Genomic DNA, 19,897 nt, shown 5'->3' on the forward strand with positions numbered 1-19,897 from the left:
CCCTGTGTGTACTCAGGCAGCCATTTAGGAGCTGCCTGCAGGCAAACCGTGCAGAGGGCGAGCACAAGTGCCAGTGTGCTGAGCCCATGGTGGAGTTTCCAATGGAGCCTGGGAAGAGTCCAACTGTGGGGGGCTGAGGAGGTGCAAAGGCAGTGTGCCTCAACTCTGCCTGTCTCTCCCCAACAGGGATCTCCGCAGGGCACATGTCCTATGTGACTGTAGGAGATGAAAAGGAGAGGTGCTTCCTGATCCTTGGCCAGGCTGTGGATGACGTTTGGCAGGCCCAACATGCTGCCAATGCGAGTGACGTTATCCTGTCAGCCCACTGCTGGGAGCTCTGTGACCAGAGCAGGATCAGGACAAGGAGACTTGATGGATGTGCAGTGAAGGTGGGTGGGATGGCCTCTAGAGCAATTTGGAGGCCCTAGATGTGGGCCTGAGTTTGGAAGGTGTGAGAAGGCTGAGGAGATGAAGGTGGACGGAGTGGCAGGTGTTGATGTAGATGGGGAGCTGTAGCTATTGCCCTTCTGTCTCAGGGATAGCACTAGACTCTGCTTACTGGGTTTGAGAATGGGGTCGGGGCACCTGGAAGGCTTTGGCCTTCGTCCTCTGTGGGTCATGGAGATGTTTTGGAGCCCTTTTTGTTCTCTGTGCCTTTAGGTTACAGGCATGGACCAGGTGTCTGAGGGTGAATATGAAGACATCTTGCCTCAAGTGAAACGAGGCTGGCTGAACTCCTCTGTGCCTCAACGGGCAGGTAAGGGCCAACTCTGTGCTCTTCCGGGGCCACCCAGAAAGATAGGGGTGGGCTTCTCCAGGGGCCAGTGAGGAATGCCCTGTGCCCTCTCTCGCTTGCACTTAGTGCTTACGCCTGTGAGCTTCATCCAGGGGCTGGCTGCTCCCTCCTCCTAGAAGGGGGCTGCTCTGGCTGAGCACCTGCGAGAGGAACAGAGATGCCAGTGGAGAAGAATTGTTTTCCCTGCATTCCTGTGCCAGCCCCTGCTTCCCAGCACCCTCCTAGGCAGGCCCATGGCACCATGGCACCAGTGACCACGTGGCTCTTCCTCCCTTAGGCATCCTGAGGCCTGCTGTAACCCTGCCCCCTTATAATGTTCTGGGGAAGCAGCTGCACAAGTACATCCCAGCAACTGTTGTGCGGAAGGTAAGCCTGAGCTGCTGGGAGATGCATTTTGGGAGGGGAGGAGGGCTTGTGCACTGCACAGAGGGAGTTCTCGAGGAAGCAGGCAAAGAAAAGGCTGGCTTAGGGAGAGCCTGGGGCTATTGGGCACTGAGTGGCCCGTGCCAGGAGCCTGCCCGCCCGGTGCTCCTGCAGAGAGAGGTGGGTGGTGGGAGGTGGATTTCCCTCTGTGTTTTCCAGTGCTACTGCTCTGGACATGCCTGTGGGCTAAGAGTGAGCTTCCCCTGGAGTCCTAAGAGCATCACTGAGAGTGGCCCGTTGTGCCATACCTGTAGCAAGGTGGTGTGTTCCTGGCAGTCATTTCTCTGCTTAATGATTCATTGCAGGATTGTGTTGCATGTGCTGATGCTGGCTTTGCCCAGAGGGGAGGATTTATTCCTTGCTCTGATAGCACCTGCTCCTGCCCAGCTGTGTGCTCTCCTCTAGTCACTGCTGCAGGCAGCAGGGGCTCAGGCAGAGTCGGCTGCTGAAACTCTCCTGCTCTTGTCCTCCAGATCAATGACGGACAGACGCTGGACTGCTTATCTGAGCTGCGTCTGGTCAGCTGCCTCTTTGTCAAGCTGCATTTTGCAAGGGACATCAGCTTAGAGCACATGTGCAAGGGGATCCAGGACAGCAGCGTCATTATGTCGCATATCATCTGTCCTTACAAGGGCAAGATCAACAAAATCTTCCTGTTTGACAAAGTGAGTGTGGGGCAGCCGTGCACCCCACAAAAGTGTGGGCAGCAAAGCAAAGGGAAGTGGCTCTGTGTCTTGAGCAGTGGGCAAAAGCAAAGCAGCTCTGCCTTGGTGCTGGGATCAGCAGCCTTTTGTTTGAGGCTGCCCTGAAGCTCCACTGGGCTCCACGGAGTCTGGAATCGCTTGGGAGGAGCCGTTTGCTGTTGCCCTTGTCCCAGGGTGCGCTGCCTCTGTCCTTGGCAGGGCTGCACGCTGCTGTGTGTGTTTGGACCCCCTGGAGACAAGGTGCCCAGCGAGAGCATCCATGCCTTGGAAAGTGCTCTCCGAATCTCCAAGGTGTTGCAGATAGTTAGGGTCTGGTGGCCGGAAGATATTGCACTGTACGGAAAGATAGGGCCCCTAACAGCCAATAGTGTTTAGTTTATGATGTAAGCAGACGGATGTGACGTTGTAAACCTTAGCTATATAACACCGTGTAACTATCAATAAAGGCCATTTTGCCATCTACCACATTGGTGTCAACTAGCTGATGGCCCGAGTGGCTTGGGGGTGGTCGCCGTGCCATCCCTGAACCAGGTCGCCGCGCCGTTTGAACGGCAACAAGTGGTGCTGAAACCAGGGAATCATCGCCTGGACGGGTGAACGGTGGCCGGAGCAAGTGGACCAGCCCGGCAGAGAGGACGCTACCAGAACAACAAGGAGGATGGAAGCTCTTGTGAAGGTCGTATCGCAATTACATAAGCATTGGGGTATTGATTGTAAGCCAAAAGATTTTACTCTCACTGTTGCGAGGCTTTTACAAATTAAGGTTATAGATCAGCCGGTGGATATTCTCCACCCTGAAGTGTGGGACAAATGTACCAAGGCGTTAGCCGAGGAGACGATGTCCTCAGGTTGTGGGAAACACCTTAAGTCTTGGGGAAAAGTTGTACAAGCCTTGCAGAAAGCTATAAAAGAGCAGGAGACCTGGGTGGCAGTGAGGGACTGTTTGTTGGTCACCCCGAAAATGGGAGTTGGGGCAGCCGCACAGACTTTGCACCCCCCAGATGATGGCAATTCTGCTGAGCCTAAAGGTCTGCAAGAGGGTGATACATCCCCTCCATCCCTGAACCCCGTCCCGCTTACAGAGGAGCAGAAACGGCCGAAATCTGTTTGGAGCGAGCTAGCCAAGGAAGCTAGGAACATTGAAAAGAAGTCAGAGCATGATGACGACTGGTCAGGCCACCACCCTATGCCCCTCAAAATGGTGCCCAGCCGCAAGGGGAAGGGCGGGGCGAGGGTGCCCCCGGCGCGAGTGAGGCGCCAAGAACCAATGGGAGTGACCGGACAGGTGAGGGACACGCGAGTGAGGGGCCGAGAACCAATGAGCCTGACCGGACAGGGAAGGGAAGCCCAATTGAGGGGCGGAGAGCAAGCCCGAGTGAGGGGCCGAGAGAAAGCCCGAGTGAGGGGCTGAGAACCACATCAGAGCGGTCATTTCAAAAACTTAAGGAAGGAGAAAAAGAAGGTAAACAGAACTAAGAGCAAAAATATTCCCATCCGAATTAACGAAAAACCGGCGGGGGCAGACATGATTAAGCATGTTGCAAAGGAAGAGCATCTGACCCCAACTCAGGTGGCTGTTACCTTCAAAATAAAACTAATGAAAATTGTAAGTTTCTGTTCACAGGACCGGATCATCGGACACCCCCATAACCCGTACGCCCCGGTGACAAGCGTCCCACCCGAGCCTGTGAGTTCCACGCTGACCAAATCCAGAAAACAACAAAACAGCCTCCACAAGAGGGGGCCGCGATGCCTTTGCGTTATCTTAATTTTGCAGCTTGTCACTATAGGACAGGTAGAGTCACACCAGCCCTTTAAAGGGGTACTTGAACAGATCGAACAATCTCGAGCAATTAGTACAAAAATAACTACAGGGCCACCAGTTTTCAGTGCCATGCCTTGCCAACTAGCACCCATTGAACACTGTTCCAAACGCAGCTGGTACAAAAATTTGTTCACCGGTTCGCCATGGTTAACCACCCTGATATCCACCTTGATAGGGCCGATCACAATGATCATGATGACGCTAATCTTTGGACCCTGTATATTGAATAAGCTCATGCCGTTTGTCAAGAATTGGCTAGAGAAGGTTAACATCACGTTAGTAGAACACCGACAACTGCTTTAAGAATATATCCACTCAGTATTACCCCCAAGTTATCCCAAGGTACACCCTATTCCTACACCCCGGTATTACCTGTCATCCCCTACCTTCTACGCACCTTCTTCTTTGTGCCTTATGCTTTATGTCAAGTTTATGATATGTAATTTTAAGATTGGTATAACTATAAGAATAGAATAAGATAGTAATAAGAATAAGATAGTTGTATTTTAGGTAGTTTTGTTATGCATAGGGAGGGGGGAAATTGTTGCAGATAGTTAGGGTCCGGCGGCCGGGAAGATATCGTGCTGTACGGAAAGATAGGGCCCCTAATAGCCAATAGCATTTAGTTTATGATGTAAGCAGACCGATGTGACGTTGTAAACCAAGCTATATAACACCTTGTTACCCGTCAATAAACGCCATTTGCCGTCCACCACATTGGTGTCAGTGAGCTGATGGTCCGAGCGGCTTGGGGGTGGTGGCTGTGCCGTTCCTGAACCAGGTCGCCGCGCCATTTGAACTGCAACAGGATGAAACACCTTCTTTAAAAATAAGTAAAACAGAAGTCCCCTGCATCTTGGTAGCACAGGAGGAAACATCATTAGACCAAGCAGAACAGACCGTGATCATTCTTTAACCTTGAGCTGCTCAGTACAGTATTTTTATATATATCTACTTTGCATACATGGCAAGAAAACTCACGGTTTATGTTGACTTATGTAGAGTGCCTTCCTATTAATCCTTTGAGTTGGCAGGGGCTGTCAGGGACAGTCAGAAGGGCTCCTTTGAACACATCCAGGGCTCCTGTCTGGAAGGGGGCGCTGTACACAGGAACTGCTGGGGGCTCCATCCTGGCATCTCTCATAGCCTTCCTCTTCTGGCAGGCATTTATTGTTGTACAGCCATGGACGGGCACTTCCTTGAGTGCAAGCTCAAGGTCCTGGGTCCTGGCCCGAGGCATGAAGAAGCGCCTGCACCAGGGCAGCCTGGGAGTTGACCTGCTGCTGGAGATAACTCTGCAGAGAAGGAGCTGGGAGCCCTGCAGGACAACAAGGTAAGCATGGGCCATCAATGATGCGGCAGCCATCAGTGTGGCCCTACACAGCCCTGGGGAGGCAACTTCTGGAGCAGTGTGCCCAGTTCTGAGACCTCCCCAGTACAAGAGAGACACTGCACTGCTGCAGGGAGGCCAGTGGAGAGTCCTGGAGCATCTCTCTTACAAGTAAAGGCTGGGAGAATTGGGCCTCCTTAGCCAAGGGCAGGTGTCAAGAGGATGGGGACAGACTGTTCTTCACTGGTGTCCAGCCACAGCAGAAGAGGCAGTAGGCACAAAATGAAACACAGGAGGTTCATTTGCGTAAGGAAAAAAGCTTGTTAACTGTGTGCAAATGAGTGTGCGCACAATTGTGTGCAACCTGCTCTAGGGGACTACGCCTGCATGGCATGGGTGTGTAGACTAGCTGATCCTTGGAGAGTCAGGGGCCACCCTGACTCTTTTGGTGGATGTCTCATAGTGTGAAAAGCCCCTGCCTGAGCCGTGGGAGGGGTCTGCTTGCTGCGCACTGCACTCATTACTGCCTCTCTCCCGGGGAGGATGAAGGTGAAGAGAACCAGCAGACAAGGCGAGGGGACACTTGTGTCAAGTGCTCTGTGGCACCATGACTGCTGCTTGCAGATGCAGGTTGGCCAGGGCAAACCTTGAAGAAGCCACGGGTTTCTCTCCCTCATGCCCCTGTAGAACCAGGGCTGTGTAAAGTCTGTGGCCTTGTGCATGGAGCTGGCCATACCCAGCCCTCCCCATGGCGCTTGGCTCCCAGGCAGGCCCAGCAGAACGCCCAGAGTCGTGTCCTCAGCAAAAAGCAGGGCTCACACTGCAGCACAGGGCTGTGAGGGCAGCGCTGCTGGCTGGGCTGCGGGGAAGCCTGCGCAGAGGCCCCACGGCTGCCCCTGTCCCTGCCCCTGCCCTGGCAGCCTGCCCAGCACCAGCAGCCTGTGCTGCCCCGAGGGCACCCATGTGTGTGACAGCAGCACCCTTTGTGACCCCCTTTGTGACAGACCCCGCGCACGCAGTGCTGCTGGGCGCCCAGCTGCCCGTGCGGCCTCGGCCTGCAGTGTCCAGCAGGACGGTGCCGGGAGAAGCTGGAAGCGCGCGGAGCTGGTGCAGAAGCAGCCTGAACGCATCCAGTGCTTTCCCTGGCGCGCCCAGGCCCTGTGCAGGGCCCAGGCCTTTTTCCTGCAAGCTCCCATCTTGGAGGCAGGCAAGAGAAACGGCGCTGGCGCTCGCCGCCCAGCACAGCCCCCCCTCTCCCCGCAGCGAGGCGGGCAGGCGCCCTCAGCCCTGCAGCCTCTCTGTGCCGGCCGTGCAAAGAGAGCCCCCGGGCTGCAGCAGGGCTGCCCCCACAGCCGCCCCTTCCTTCAGCGCCTTCCCTCTCGCCCACAGCATGGCGGAGGCACCTCCCGGCTGCTCCAGGCTGCTCCTGAAGGAGCACGGAGGCCCCTCTGTGGCCCGGGAGCACGAGGACAAGGACAGAGGTCCCCGGCAGAGGAATTCTCTGCCAGGGCCCTCTGAGGTTGGCCCTGTTGAGGTGCTGCAGGCAGGTGCGTGGCTTATTCCAAGATCCTTTTTAATACACTTTCATTGCAGGCATCCCAATGGAAAATCATTTACTAAAAAAAAAAAAAAAACTCATATAAATGACAGTTTGGTCTAAGTGAGGTAAACAGAATGAGGCCAGTTGATCTGGTCTCAGATTACATTTGCAGGCATTATTCAACAACTTCCAAAATATATATGGTTCTTTTAATCTGTTTCTTTGTTTTCATACAATACTGTATCTCATGTTTTCTTGGTCTAGGAAGGAAAATGTTTTGATATTGCCATCTCTGAATCCTGCCTTCCTTCCTGCCTGCCTCCCTCCCTCCCTTCCTCCCTCCCTCCCTCCCTTCCTGCCTGCCTGCCTGCCTGCCAGCCTGCCTCCCTCCCTCCCTTCCTACCTCCCCCCTTCCTTCCTCCCTCCCTCCCTTCCTTCCTGCATCCCTCCCTCCCTTCCTTCCTCCCTCCCTCCCTTCCTCCACCTTTCTTTCCTCCCTCCCTCCCCTCTTCCCTCCCTCCCCTCCTGCCTCCCTCCCTTCCTCCCTTCCACCCTCCCTTCCTCCCTTCCTTCCTTCCTCTCTCCCTTCCTTCTTCCCCTCCTTCCTCCGTCCCTCCCTTCCTTCCTCCGTCCCTCCCTTCCTGCCTCCCTCCCTCCCTTCCTCCCTCCCTTCCTTCCTTCCCTTCCTCCCTCCCTTCCTTCCCTTCCTTCCTCCCGTCCTCCATCCCTCCCTTCCTTCCTCCCTCTCTCCCTGCCTCCCTCCCTTCCTCCTTCCCTCCCTTCCTCTCTCCCTTCCTTCCTCCCTCTCTCCCTGCCTCCCTCCCTTCCTCCTTCCCTCCCTTCCTCTCTCCCTTCCTTCCTCCCTCCCTTCCTCCTTCCTTTCCTTCCTCCTTCCCTTCCTCCCTCCCCTCCCTCCCTCCCTTCCTTCCTTCCTCCCTTCCTTCCTCCCTCCCTCCCTCTTTCCCTCCCTCCGCTCACAGGCGCTAGTGCTGCAGCCAGGCAGGCACATTTGTGCCCTGCCTGCAAGAGAGGGGCCAGTGCTGCTGCACCTGGCACAATTCCCTGCCTTGCTGTGCTCAAGCATCGCTCCCATCCTCTGGCCACAGCCCAGGCCTCACGGGCCCTGTGGGGAAGACTGTGAGGGCCCCACTTCCCTCCTCCCTCTCAGGCCTTCCTCTCTCCAGGGCAGCCGGCCTGTGGCCACAGGAGGCTCAAGGAGTTGCTCGAGTCTCTGCTGACACGTCCCACAGTTCTCCCTCCTCTCCTTCTTGCCTCCCTACAGGTTCTTGTGCCTGCAGCCACGTGGGCTTGCCAGGAGAGCAGAAGGCACTTCTGGAGCCCACACAGGCCTTTCCCAGAGGCACAGAGAAGGTAATCACAGGTGCCACCATCACCTCTTGCCAGCCCCTGTCGTGCTCACGCAGGACTTCTTGGAAGGCTGCTCTGTGAGCAGAGCTGCCCCCCTTCAGGCATCCCACACCACCATGGTATCAACCCCCACTGCCTCCCCACCATCCTCCTTCCTTCCCCTTCCTTTGGGCTGCGCCACATGCCAGAGCTCTGCAGCTCTGAGGCCTCCCATGCTGCACTGCAGGGCCACGGCTGTCCCCTTGCCCTCAGGCAGGAGGAACTCAAGGCAATGCCCTCTGCCTAAGGGGCGCCCTAAAGGAGTGCGACAACATGCTCTTCTCCTTGCAGACCCTGAGTGCCCTGGACGAGGTGCTGCAGCTGGTGGTGGTTGATTCGCCCACCTCCAGCCTCCTGGAGCTGCAGAATTTCTTGCAGGTGGGACATTTACAAGGACTGCGCTTCACGGGGCTGTGAAGATCCCTCACAGGGAAAGCGACTGCTCCACACACAGTATCCGCCCCCTTCCACACACACATGCCATCCTCGCCACATCCTTCCATGCTGCAGGCACAGGTGCTAGCTCCACCAGGGCAGCAGGAGGGCTCTCCATCAAGCCAAGGCTTCTTTCAGCTCCCTCCCTGTCCAAGGCTTTGCACCTTCCTGTCGAGGGGCCCCTTTGGGAGGCGCATGTGCTGTGGGGCAGAGGCAGCACTGAGCCTGGGCTCTGGCTGCCTCCCTGGGCACGGCGTGTTGGGCTGGCTATTTGTCCCCCCAAGGCTGGAAGGGTGTCTGCGCGCAGGAAGGCGCTGCCAAGATTTGCTCCTGCTCTGAGGAGGCCTTGCGTGCGTGCGGCCCGAGCACTGCCAGAGCCTGACCAGAGCTGCCAAGGCTCCTGCGGAGCTGTGGGGCTCTTGCAAGGCAGAGCGTTGCTTTCCTTCTGCCAGCTGCTGCTGCCCTTCACGGAGAGCACGAGAGCAGCGGAGGTGGAGCGGGCCCTCAGGACGATTGCCAGGCTGAGCAGGGCGCTCCTCAGCTCCTGCTCTGTGCAGGTAAGGACCTCCGCAGCAGGCAGCCTCCACGCGGCCCCCACGCAGCGCTCGGCCGGCCTCGCAGCCTGCCCTGTGCTTGCGCCCTCCCTCAAGGGCAAGCCTGGGCACAGCCTAGGGCACTCAGCGGCCCCTCTGCCCACGGCCCTGCCTTTGCCGCTGCCTCTGGAGGCTGCTCTCTGGAGGCTGCGCTCTCGCCGCAGCTCCCGCGCGCGGCAGCCCTTCCTGCCTCGCCTGCTGCCCGGCTGCTCTGGGAGTGAGGGGCTGCTCTGCAGCGGCCTCTCCTCCTCCCTGCTGCCAGCGCCTGCGTGTCGGCTCGGGGCTGCTCGGGAGGAGGCGAGGGGAGGCCGGTCCCTTGCCCGGGCTCCAGGCCTCGCGCTGTGCTGAGCACGATGCGCTGCCGCACACCCTGCTCCTGCCTTGTGCTCAGCACTGCGAGAGCCTCTGGCCCAAGGGCCTGCCCGCAGCCCTGCACCCGCTACTTTCTCCCTCCTCCCGCCAGGCCTGCGGCACCTCCACTGAAGGGCTCTCCGCAAAGGAGGACTTCCACTTGCTGGGCAAGCTTGTGGCTCGCCTCCTCCTGTGCTCTGCTGCCTAGGAGCAGGGCGTCAGCACCGTGGCTGTTGATGCTCTGTACTACGCCTTCCGATTTGCCCTGCAGCGAAAGAGTAAGAGCAAGTGCAATGCAACGGGTCCCTCCAGGAACAGGCTGCTGTCCAAGCAAAGCCTCACGGCACCAAGCCCCTCTGCTCAGCTGTCACGAGCAACAAGAAAGCCTTGCAGTGCAGGAGCAGGGGAGCAGGAGCGCTGCATGAGCGCAAGGCTGACCAGGATGCCCACTGACAAGTGCACGAGGAACAGCGCATCCTCACACACCTCTGCCATGCAAGGCCTCCTGTCCTGCCTCGCAGGGGAAAAGGCTGCCACACTTAACCCCCTCTCTGCAGCTCAGCAAGCAGTTCCCCTTCTCCCTCTAGGAATGGCCATAGATTCTCCCTGGCAATTCTTCAGCTCCCATGTACTCCCCAGGACTCCTTTAAAGCCTGTTTCAGTAGGTGGGAAAGCCCCTTGGTCAGGTGGTCCCTCCTACTGACTCCTCTGTGTTGTTCCTTCCATGCAGGCAGGAAACTGGCAGGCAATAGTGCAGAGCATCCAAGGCTCCAGAGGGAAGGCAAAGCTGAGCACACTCGCTTCTGCCTTTCCTCCACCAAGAGCACCAGCCACATGGCCATGGTAAGGAGCTGCTGCCTGGCTGGCCCTCTGGGCCAGGGAATCAGCAGGACACCTGCAAATGAGCCAATGGATTTCCAGTGCGTGGGGTTCTTGTGCCATGCACGAGCCCGATCCCTGCTCTGCTCCCTCCGCTGCATGGCCCTCCCTGCTCCCCCTCCACATGGCAGCCGCTGCAGCTTTGCACACAGCTGCCAGCACGGCCCTGCTCCGGAGCGGTGCTGCCTGCTCGCCTCAGCAGCACTGTCATGCTGCTCTGGGCCACAACATCTTCCCTCTCCCCTTGCTGCCCTAGATGTTTGGGAGACACCTCCTGCCCTCGGAGAGAGCGGACATCATCCTAGCGGCTGTTGAGGGCCTGCAGGACTCCAGCCCCTTTGAGCTCCAGGCGGCTGCCGGCATCCTGGACGTGGTCACCGTGGAGCCCACCTCCTGGCTGCAGAACGTAAGCAGGCCATGGTGGCACTGCCCTGCACCCGAGGGGCAGCACCTCCTCACCAGGCATCTCTCTTGGGCACCCAGGGTTATGGGAAGCCAGCCAAGAGGGATGGGAAGGCAAGTAGCACTTCCCAGGGCTAGCGGAGCAAATGTCTGCCCCTCTTCTTCCTTGTGCGCCCTCCAGGTGCCAAAGATCGTGCGATGCATCTATGAAAACCTGAGGTGCATCAACAGAGGTGCAGCGCGGCGCAGCCTGGGCATCCTGCTGCTGCTGCTGGCGTTCGGGCACCCCAGCGAGGTGGTCAGGAGCCTGCTGAACTGCTCCCCACAGTGTGACAGGTAGAGGCCCCAGGAGGGTGGAGGGCTTGCTCTGTGTGGGGAGGGTACCCCAGGACACTCTGCTTGCCAGAACCAGGAAAACCTGCAGGGAATCCTGAAAGGGCCGGGCAGGGCAGGCCCCGCATCCACACTGCACTTTCCAGCGCCTTGCTGGCATCTGGCACAGGCCCTCAGCAGCCAACACTGAGCAAGTGGGTGGCAGGGCCCCACCACCACGCTCTCCCCGGCCCCACAGCAACCGGGGACTCAGTCATCTGCTGCTGCCCAGCAGGGCCCACAGTGCCCTCCAAGCGAGGGAGGAGCGGGGAGGGCTCGGGGCCTTGCCCACCTTTGGGTTTGGAGCCGTGGCCGCGGCAGCCGTGCTGACTGGGCGCTCTGGGCCTGCAGTGTTGCCACGGCCATGTGGGAGGTGCTGGCAGGGCTGCCCAGCACTTTGGACCAGGTGCTGAGGAAGGTGCTGGGCATCCTGGACGACCGGCTCCTGCTCAGGCGGCTCCGAGCTCTCTCCGAGGATGCCTGCATCCTCCCCTTCGCTGTGAGTTCCCTGTGGCCCCAGGCCTCGCTGAGTGGCCCCAGTGCTGGGCTTGCCTCAAGGCAGGGGCTGGGGCAGCAGCCTGGCCTCTGTACAGCTGGGGCTGTCTGCAAATCCCGGGAAAGGCCCCCGTTCCCACCATGCTTTCCAGCCCCAGGCGCTGGCACCGCTGGCTCTTTGCACTGAGCGCTCTCTCTGGCTCTTTGCTGCAGGCAACCAAGGCTCTCTGTGGCATCCTGCAGCGGAGCAGCCACCCGGAGGTGGTGGCAACCCTCTTCCCCCAGCTCCTCATGGCGCTGCTTCTGCAGATTTCAGCTGCTGCAGCGTCCATAGGCCAGGAGGAGTCTTCCCCAGCCAGCCCTGCCAGGTGCTCTGTCCTGCTTCTCCTGCCTTTTGCATGTGCCCTCAGCCAGGGCCTGGCCTCTGAGTGTAACTGGCCTTTGCTCCGCATGCAGGTCTGCGGTGCAGGCACTGAAAGATCTGCTCTGCTGTGCTGGATACGTAGAGCAGGTGGAGATCCTGCAGCAGGAGGGTGCCTGGGACCTGCTGCTCAAAGCTGAGACTCAGCCCAGCGGCGTGAGCTTGCTGGCCAGGTGAGAGACCCTTTGGCTCATCCCTCCCTCCGCCTTGTGCTCCTGGAGACACTGGGTGCTGGGGACGCTGCGCCTAGAGAAGCCGCCTTCCTGGCACAGGCAGAGGATAAGTGTCAGCCCCAGGAAGCTCCTAAGGACCTGGAGCTTCGTGTGCCTGCCCTGGGGGCTGGCGCACACGCAGGTAGCGCCTGCCTGCAGGCAGGGCCCCCACGGCCCCACAGGGCCTGCCACAAGGCTGCTTTGCTAGAGCACAGGGGAAGGTGCAAGGTGCATACGTGGGGCGATGCCGTGCGAGGGAGGAGGAAGCTCCAAAGAGGCTATTGGAAGAGCGGGGCTTTAGTGTAGCAAGGAGGTTTGCCCAGTGTTCCTCCCTAAGGAGCCTCATAGTACTGCACACTGACTGACTTTCCCGTGGGCACGTGTGTTGGCCAAAGAAACCTGCTGCATGAGCAGAGGTGGAGGAAGCTGCAGCTGCGTTGTGGCCTGTGCGTTCACGGCTGGAGTAGGCCATGCCATGCCAGGTTTGCCTGGCCAGCTCATTCCCACTGGTGCTTTCTTCCCCCATACCAGGCACATGAGGACAGCCCCCCTTGAGCAGCGGTCCTGGATCTTCCGCCGTGTGGAAATGCTGCTCACCAAAGGGGACAAGCTGCAGGAAATCCCTGCCATGGCCTTCTTTGCTGAGGTAGGCCTGGTGGCAAGCAGCGGTTCTCGGCGATGCCTCTCAGAGCCCGGCCTCTCTTGCAGGCAGGGCCAGCAGGCGGCAGAGCAGCCAAGGGAGCTGGGCAGCGGCTGTGCTGCTAGTGCCGGTGCTAGGGCATGAAGTGGGGGAGAGGGGCGTGTGGGCCCTGCGCCAGCACCGCCGCCTCCAGCACAGGCCGTGTGTGGGGCTGGAGCCCTGGGGGCAGCGGTCCATGGGGAGCAGGAGCAGCAGGGGCGGGAGTCCTGCAGGCCCTGCCAGGCTCCCACATGCTGCTCTCTGTGCGTTTCAGCTGCTCTCCTGTGCAGATCTGAAGGCCGAGGAGTGCTCTGTGCTCTACCTCCTGCAGCGCTACCTGAGCTCTCCAGGCCTGGCCATGCGCTCCCTGGTGCTGGGAGGCCTCCTGACCCTTGCCGGGAGAGCGGAGATGGTGAGCAGGGTGCCGAGTCACTTGGGGCTGTGTGGGCAGTCTGAGGCTGCTGAGGAGGCCAGGGCTGAATGCAGTGTTTGGCCTTGGCTGCGAATCGGGACGCATGGCGGTTGCTCCATTTTCCCTTGCTGAGCACCACAAACGCCCGGCCGCCAGGCGAGCCCCTGTGTTCCTCAGGGCAGGCTCTGGGCTGTGCACTGCTGGCCCATCCCAGCTGCAGCCGGCACAAGAAAGTCTCTCCCACCTGCCTTAGCTGAGGGAGCGCTGATCCCATAAGGAGTGTCCCACTGAGCAGGGCTGGGAAAGTGGAGCCCAGGAGCAGCCCAAGGCAACTGGCTGCCTGTGGCAGCGCGTCCTGTGCCCCGCTGGAGAAGCAGGGCAGGAGGCGGGTGCTGAAGGAGCAGAGCCCTTTGCCTGGCTGGGCTTTCCTCACTCCACAAACAGGAAATTCTCTCTTGCCTGCAGGCCAGAAAGATGCCGGGTCTGCTGCCCGAGCTCATGGAGGCGCTGCAGAGTGCTGACCCGGGTGTGAGCACAAAGGCCCTGCTCGTCACCGCAAAGATCATGCAGGGGATGGAGAGGGCAGCGGTGGGCCCCGTCGCCTTGCAGCTGGTGGAGAAGCTGGTTCCGCTCTTTGATGAGGTGAGGCTGCTGTGGGAGCCTGAGCTCTGTGCGTGGGCACTCTCTAAGGAGAAGCACCTTGTGCCAGCTCAGCCCTGTGGGCAGCACTCGGGCAAGGCCTTCTCCACGCCTGGCTTCTCTGTGCTCTCCTGGCCTCACTTGTGGCCTCTGCAGCCCTCCAGCACTTCTCACTGACCCCTTGAGTGCACCGCGTTCCCCCAGTGGTCCATGCAGGGCGCAGGTGCTCCCAAACCCCAGAGAGCTCCTCAGTGGCCACTGCAGGCAGGACCCCACGCTGTCAGCACCGACTGTGGCAGGCAGGCAGAGCCCTCAGCAGGGGCTGCACGTGCTCGGGCGCTGGGCTGGAGCGTCTGTCCGGGCTCCTCCTTCTGCAGGGCCACGGCCTGTGGGAGCTCCTGCCGTGGCTGCCTGGTGTCAGTGGGGCTGGGAGGGGAAGGCACTTTCAGGCCCAGAAGACACCCGTGACTCTGCTCTCTCTGGGCACAGCCTGTTCTGGAAAGCTGGTGCCTCTGCAAAGCTGTTTTGGCCCCGGGGCGCTTTGGCACCAGGGGCACATGGGGCCCGCAGCTCCACTGCAGAGGCTTGCAGTGCCAAGCACCCCTCTGCACATCAGCCTCGCTACTGCTGATGCTGAGCGTGGGCAGGCAGCAGCCGAGCTCAGGTCCCCCCTCCTCTCTCCTCGCAGGCGTCCAGCCAGGTGCGAGAGCTCTCCATCCGCCACTTCAAAGAGCTGATGGAGCTGGTGGAGGGCAAGGCGAGGAAGGAGATGCAGAAGAAGGTGCGCAGGTGCCTTCTGCCGCTCTTCTTCCACCTGCACGATGAGACCCAGAGCGTGGCCAAGGTACCAATTTCCAAAGGGCTGGGAAAGGGATGGAGGGAAGGTGGAGGGGCAAAGCAGGTGCTCCCCAGGCCTCCTCATCTGGGCTGCGGTGCCACGTCCTGCTCTCTGCTGCTCTCTGCAGGCCTCCTGGGAAGCCCTGTCAGCCACTGCAGTGCTCCTGAAGTGGGCACAGCTCAGGGACATGACCCAGGCTCAGCAGAGCTGGAGGATTGGAGAGTGCTTGGTAAGGAGAGCCTTTGGTGGCCCAGGGCCCCCTCTGCACGAGGCCAGCTCGTGCCCTCACAGCTGTGCAAGGGGCAGGCGGCTGTGCCTCCCCTGCACTGCTCCAGCACTAAGAGCACCACGTGCTCCTGTGTGCCTGACGCCTTTCCTCAAGTGCGTGATCCCGGCGGGCTCTTGGGGTGGCCCCTCTGTGAGCTCTGGCCTCATGCCAGGTTGCTGAAGGAGACCCTGGCCCACGTGGGCCTTGGCACCACTCCAGCTCCTCAGCAGCACCAGGCCACACGCCGCCTGCTGCTCTCTCCAAAGCTCAGCCCCACACGGCTCCTGCCTGGGAGGTGCCCTCCATGCCCTGATGCAGACGGCAAAGGGAGGTGCAGGGAGCAGGGCCTGCCCTGACTCTGTGGGGAAGCTCTGAGCCAGGCCTGTGCTCTTGTGCTCTGTGCAGCTGGCAAGAGGCAGGAGCCACGTGGCAGAATACGTGCAGCAGAGCCTGCCCTACCTGGAGGACTCTCAGGCATCCTTGCGGGAGGCGGCCGTGAGGTTCCTTGGTGAGCAAGAGCCCCTGGCGTCCCTCTGTTTGTCCCTTGCTCCTGGACCCAGCTGCCATCGTGGCAGCCAGCGCCATGGCTGCCAGAGCCCAGCATGCCCGGTGCAGGGCCTGGCCTTCCAGGAGCCCCGCGTGGCCGGGAGGAAGCCTTGCCGCTTCCCAGCACAGCCCCTGGCCCTGCCTTGGCTCCTCCGCTCCCCTGGGGCCAAGCCTGTGAGCGGGGAGGAGGCTGTGGGGAAGTTGTCCCTGCCCGGGGAATCTGCGTTGCGGGAGCGTTCTGGGCAGGGCCAGGAGTGAAGGCTGCTCTGTGGCTAGGGCTGGCGGGGCTGCGCTGGAAGAACGCCAGGAAGGAGAAGGTGTTGCAGATCTGCAGCGGTGAGTGAGGGCAGCGCTGCGCTGAATCAGGGAGGGGAGGGCTCTGGAGGGGGCTCAGGGAGCTCCAGCAGTGTGCCCTGCTCCAGGGAAAGGTTTCTGCGGTGCAGGAAGAGGTCAGGGGCACTGGAGGACACTGCTGAACGGCAGCGACTTGCAGCTGATCCCTTTGCCCCACGGGTTCCCTCCTCACCATGACAAGGGCTGGGCAGGGCCAGGACAGCTTGGAGGGTGACACTGGGGGGGTGTCTCTGCAGAGAGGTGCCTAACATTGCTGCTCCCTTCCTTTGTGTGGCAGCCCTCCAGCCCTTGGAGTATGACCTCCAGCCGTCCCTGCGTTCCCTGGCCGCCCAGACCAGCCTCCTCCTGAGAGCTGCAAGCAAACGCTCACAATCCAGATGCAGCTTGTCAGCTCTGTGCTGCTGGCCTTGGAGAGCACGGGAGAGCTGAAACGGCCTCTCCTGGAGGAGAACGAGGGCCCCAGGAACCATCTCCGTGGACACAATAGTCTGGGTCATTCTGTCCATCTGCTGCACCTCAACCCTCCGGCTGGATGCCAGAAGAAAATTAATGCAAGAAGTTTCCCAGCAGAAATTTGTACAGACATTATAATAAAATTCCTCATGTTGTACTCTGGCCTGTGTCTTTTCCCCATATATTTTCTTTTCATTATCTATTTCCCTTTATTTATTTATTCTGTTCTCCTCTTCCTCTTCCTCTTCGTCTTTCTTTGTATTTTGGTTAGTTCCTCCAAGCATGGCTGTAAGGGCAAAATCAGGGAAGAAAACAGAGTGTAGGACATCATTGTGCTGAAGAGCATTCCCCAAGGCAGCAGGGACCTCAGCTCTGATGAACACTGAGGTGTTCCCTGCTGAACGCCTGCACTCAGGCAGTGGCAAGAGAGGACAAGTGATCCTCAGGAGAGCGCGCATTGCTCTCTGGAAAGTCAGGAAACTTCCAAGGCCGTGCCTGGAAAGCTGCAATCTCACCAATGCTTCTTTTGTAGCAATGTGTATGCATTTGAATGAGAGGCGGTAGAATGACTTGCTCAGTTAGGGAGAAGGGAGGGAGTGTGTGGTGCACGGTAAAACGGGACAAGCAAGGAAGGAGACCAGGAGGCTCTTGGTAGATGAGCTCTAAACCAGCACTGCTGGGCCCACCGGGAGCTGCACGGCAAACATGGACCAGCTACATGCGCGGAACTGCCTGTGTCATTCCCGTTGTGCCCATTCTTCCCTAAAAAGAGTCTTTCTTAAAAGAAATTAAGGACAACAGCAAGTCCTCAATACCTTTTACTCCTGGGAGGGGATTAACAACTTTCTAGAGCAACTAATGTAACTAATCTCCCCCTTCAATTTATAAGATTCTTGTAATCAAATGAGGTCCTTGATCAGAAGGTACCTCTGGGGTACCCTTCTGGTACCCCAGATTTTTGCTCTAGTTCCTTAAGAAACAACACTTTTACCACCTCCCTTGCCTTATTGGTGTGACATGGAAAGGCCTCAGGGCACCCTGAAAACGTGTCCAGTTAAGTGCTTAAATCCCCTGTGCTTTTCTCCCTGCACTTGGCGCTGGTGAGGCTGCAGCTCGAATGCTGTGTTCAATTTTGGGCCTCTCTCTACAACAAAGACATGGCAGTGCTGGAGCGTGTCCAAAGAAGGGCAGCAAAGCTGGGGAAGGGGCTGGAGGACTGAGTTTATGAGGAGTGTCTGAGGGAGCTGGGGTTATCTAGTGTGCAGAAGAGGAGGCTCAGGGGAGGCCTCATCACTCTTTACAGCCACCTGAAAGGAGGTTGTAGCGAGGCAGGTGTCTCCAGAATATCTACCGATAGGAGAAGAGGAAATGGCCTCAAGTTGGACCCGGGGAGGTTCGGGTTAGACATTAGAGTGAATTTCTACTTGGATAGAGTGGGGAAGCGTTGGAACAGGCTGCCCATGGAAGAGGTGGAGTCACCTTCCCTGGCAGCGCTCAAGAAGCACATAGGTGAGACACTTAGAGACATGGTTTGGCAAGTATGGTGTTGAAGGGTTTGCAGTTGGACTTGGTGATCTTAAAGGTCTTTTCCAACCACAAGATTCTGTGATTCTGTGATCCATGACAATAAAAAAATCATCCGTGCTCTCCCCTTGCAGAGCAGCGCTGGGCCAGGTCCATGCACACATGCAGCCTGCACAGCTCTGCCCAAGGAGCATGCAAGCTCGGCACACACGGGCAAGGGCTGCTCTAACGTGCCCGGGACGATCCCCGCTTCAGACGGGCTAAGCCCGCTCGGGAAGCAGAGGTTTCCTGATGCTCCCTCCCCAGTCCCCTCTGCGCCCAGAGAGCTGAGCATGCCATGGCCGCTGCGGGACGTGGCCCGTGGCCGGCTCCAGACTCCCAGCACCATTCACTTGCTGGGATGACTGTCCTGTGTGCAGGCCTTGTCCCAGCCCAGGGTGTTGGCAGGGATGTGAGGGCTGGGGACAGGCCAACACGGGCACCTGTGGGGCAGCAAGTGCCACGTGCCCTGGGGAGGGGGATTTCTGTCAGGGGTGAATGGGAGCTGCCAGGCAGCAGGGACAACTGCGCTGATGGCGGGACCAATCCAATTTCTCCCTTTCAGGCTCCAGTGAGGGCCAGGAGGGCCGAGGCGGACGCTGACGCAGAGCAGGTCCAAGGGAGCGGTGCCATCGGTGCACAGGTATCCCCAAATACACGAGCCAAGCCATGGGCTTTGGCAGGGCTCCTTTTCCTGGTGCTCCGACGCTGGGGCAGGGAGGGCAGTGCCAGGCTCGGTTCCTGCTCCAGGGGACAGGGATTAAGCGCAGCTCACGGCTGACGGGCAGCACCGCTGCAGCCCGCACAGAGCAGGAGAGCCTCTTGCCTGCCCTGTGTCAGCCCCACCAAGCCCTGCTCCTTTTCCCCTCCCCACGGCCTCACGCTGACCACACTGACACCGTTGGTCCTTGCAGGGCTTTGCAACCCTCCTGCTCTTGGGTCCTCCTGCTGACGTCCAGGACTGCCACCCCCAAGCAGGACGGAAAATGAGGAGCGCGCGAGGCCACTGCCAGGCCAAGGAGGATGAGCAGGTGAGAGCCTCTGCGTGGCAGCCCCTGGGCACCCATGGGGGTCCCGGCCTCCCCTACCCCTTCCCCGAGCTCGGCGGACCACCTTGCCGCTTGCGCGCAGGGCACAGCCTGCCTTTGCAGTGGGGATGACGTGGCCGTCCTGCCCAGCGCCTGCAGCCAGGACAGGCCTTGTGCATGAGCTGTCGCTGTCCAGGTCCCAGGGAGGCCTGCTCTTGGCATGTCCCATCTCCTGCGCACGTGTGGGGTGGCAGCCTGGCCGTGCCCCTCCAGTGCCCCGTGCTGAGGCACACGGTGGGTCGCTCTGGGCCCCAGAACGCATCCTGCATGTGTGTCCACAGCAGCCGCTGCTCCCCGGCCTGGCCCACGTCCGCCTGGAGATCAGCTCGCTGCCGCCTTCCCGTGAGCGCAGCCAGGTTGGCCAAGGCTCCGCGTGCTCCATCAGCACCTTGTGCAGACAGCTTGGGAGCAGCTCCACAACCTCTCCAGGGGCTCAGGCACCCTCAGAGTAAAGAAGTTTTTCTGGATGTTCAGGCACAGGTTCCTCTCTTTCCATTTGAGTCTCTTGTCTCATCCTGCCACTGGGCAACACTGAGAAGGGGCTGCCTCCTCCTCCTGACAGTCTCTTTTCAGTATTTCACTGCCTTAGGATGCACCGAGGCCCTTCATTTGCATTTGGCTTTGCCCCAGAGGCCTGTGTTTCCCCTCTCAGGTCCTCTTCCCCTCAATTCACACTCTGTGCTGTCCCCAACCCTTCTGTGTTGCTCCATTCCCTTTGCAGGGATGGAGGAGAGGCCAAGCATCCTGCAGTTTCCTGGTCCTCCTTCTTGCCCCTTTTGAAGACTGGAGCGATGTTGGCTTTCTTCCAGTCCTCCGACAGCTCTTCTGTTCTCCATGACATCTCAAAGATGAAGAGATTGGCTGAGCATTGA

At 59.3% G+C, this 19,897-nt stretch overlaps 1 protein-coding gene across 1 annotated transcript; it reads left to right on the top strand.

Annotated features, from left to right (window-relative positions):
• The first annotated feature begins 6,468 nt into the window (after positions 1–6,468).
• On the top strand, positions 6,469–19,897 carry LOC148596111 (maestro heat-like repeat-containing protein family member 7). The gene is made up of 23 exons (XM_088530935.1): positions 6,469–6,625; positions 7,901–7,989; positions 8,317–8,403; positions 8,913–9,017; positions 9,613–9,682; positions 10,135–10,247; positions 10,540–10,689; positions 10,867–11,021; positions 11,409–11,556; positions 11,766–11,920; positions 12,009–12,146; positions 12,195–12,327; positions 13,139–13,276; positions 13,742–13,918; positions 14,604–14,759; positions 14,881–14,982; positions 15,427–15,529; positions 15,844–15,903; positions 16,199–16,279; positions 18,510–18,580; positions 18,852–18,968; positions 19,307–19,381; positions 19,835–19,897. Exons 1-23 carry the CDS (start codon positions 6,469–6,471, stop codon positions 19,895–19,897), a joined length of 2,643 nt encoding a protein of 880 aa, XP_088387061.1.

Source organism: Tinamus guttatus, unplaced genomic scaffold, assembly GCF_059628265.1.
Source record: "Tinamus guttatus ecotype Peru unplaced genomic scaffold, ASM5962826v1 Tinamus_guttatus_pri_ptg000031l, whole genome shotgun sequence".
Lineage (NCBI taxonomy): Eukaryota > Metazoa > Chordata > Aves > Tinamiformes > Tinamidae > Tinamus > Tinamus guttatus.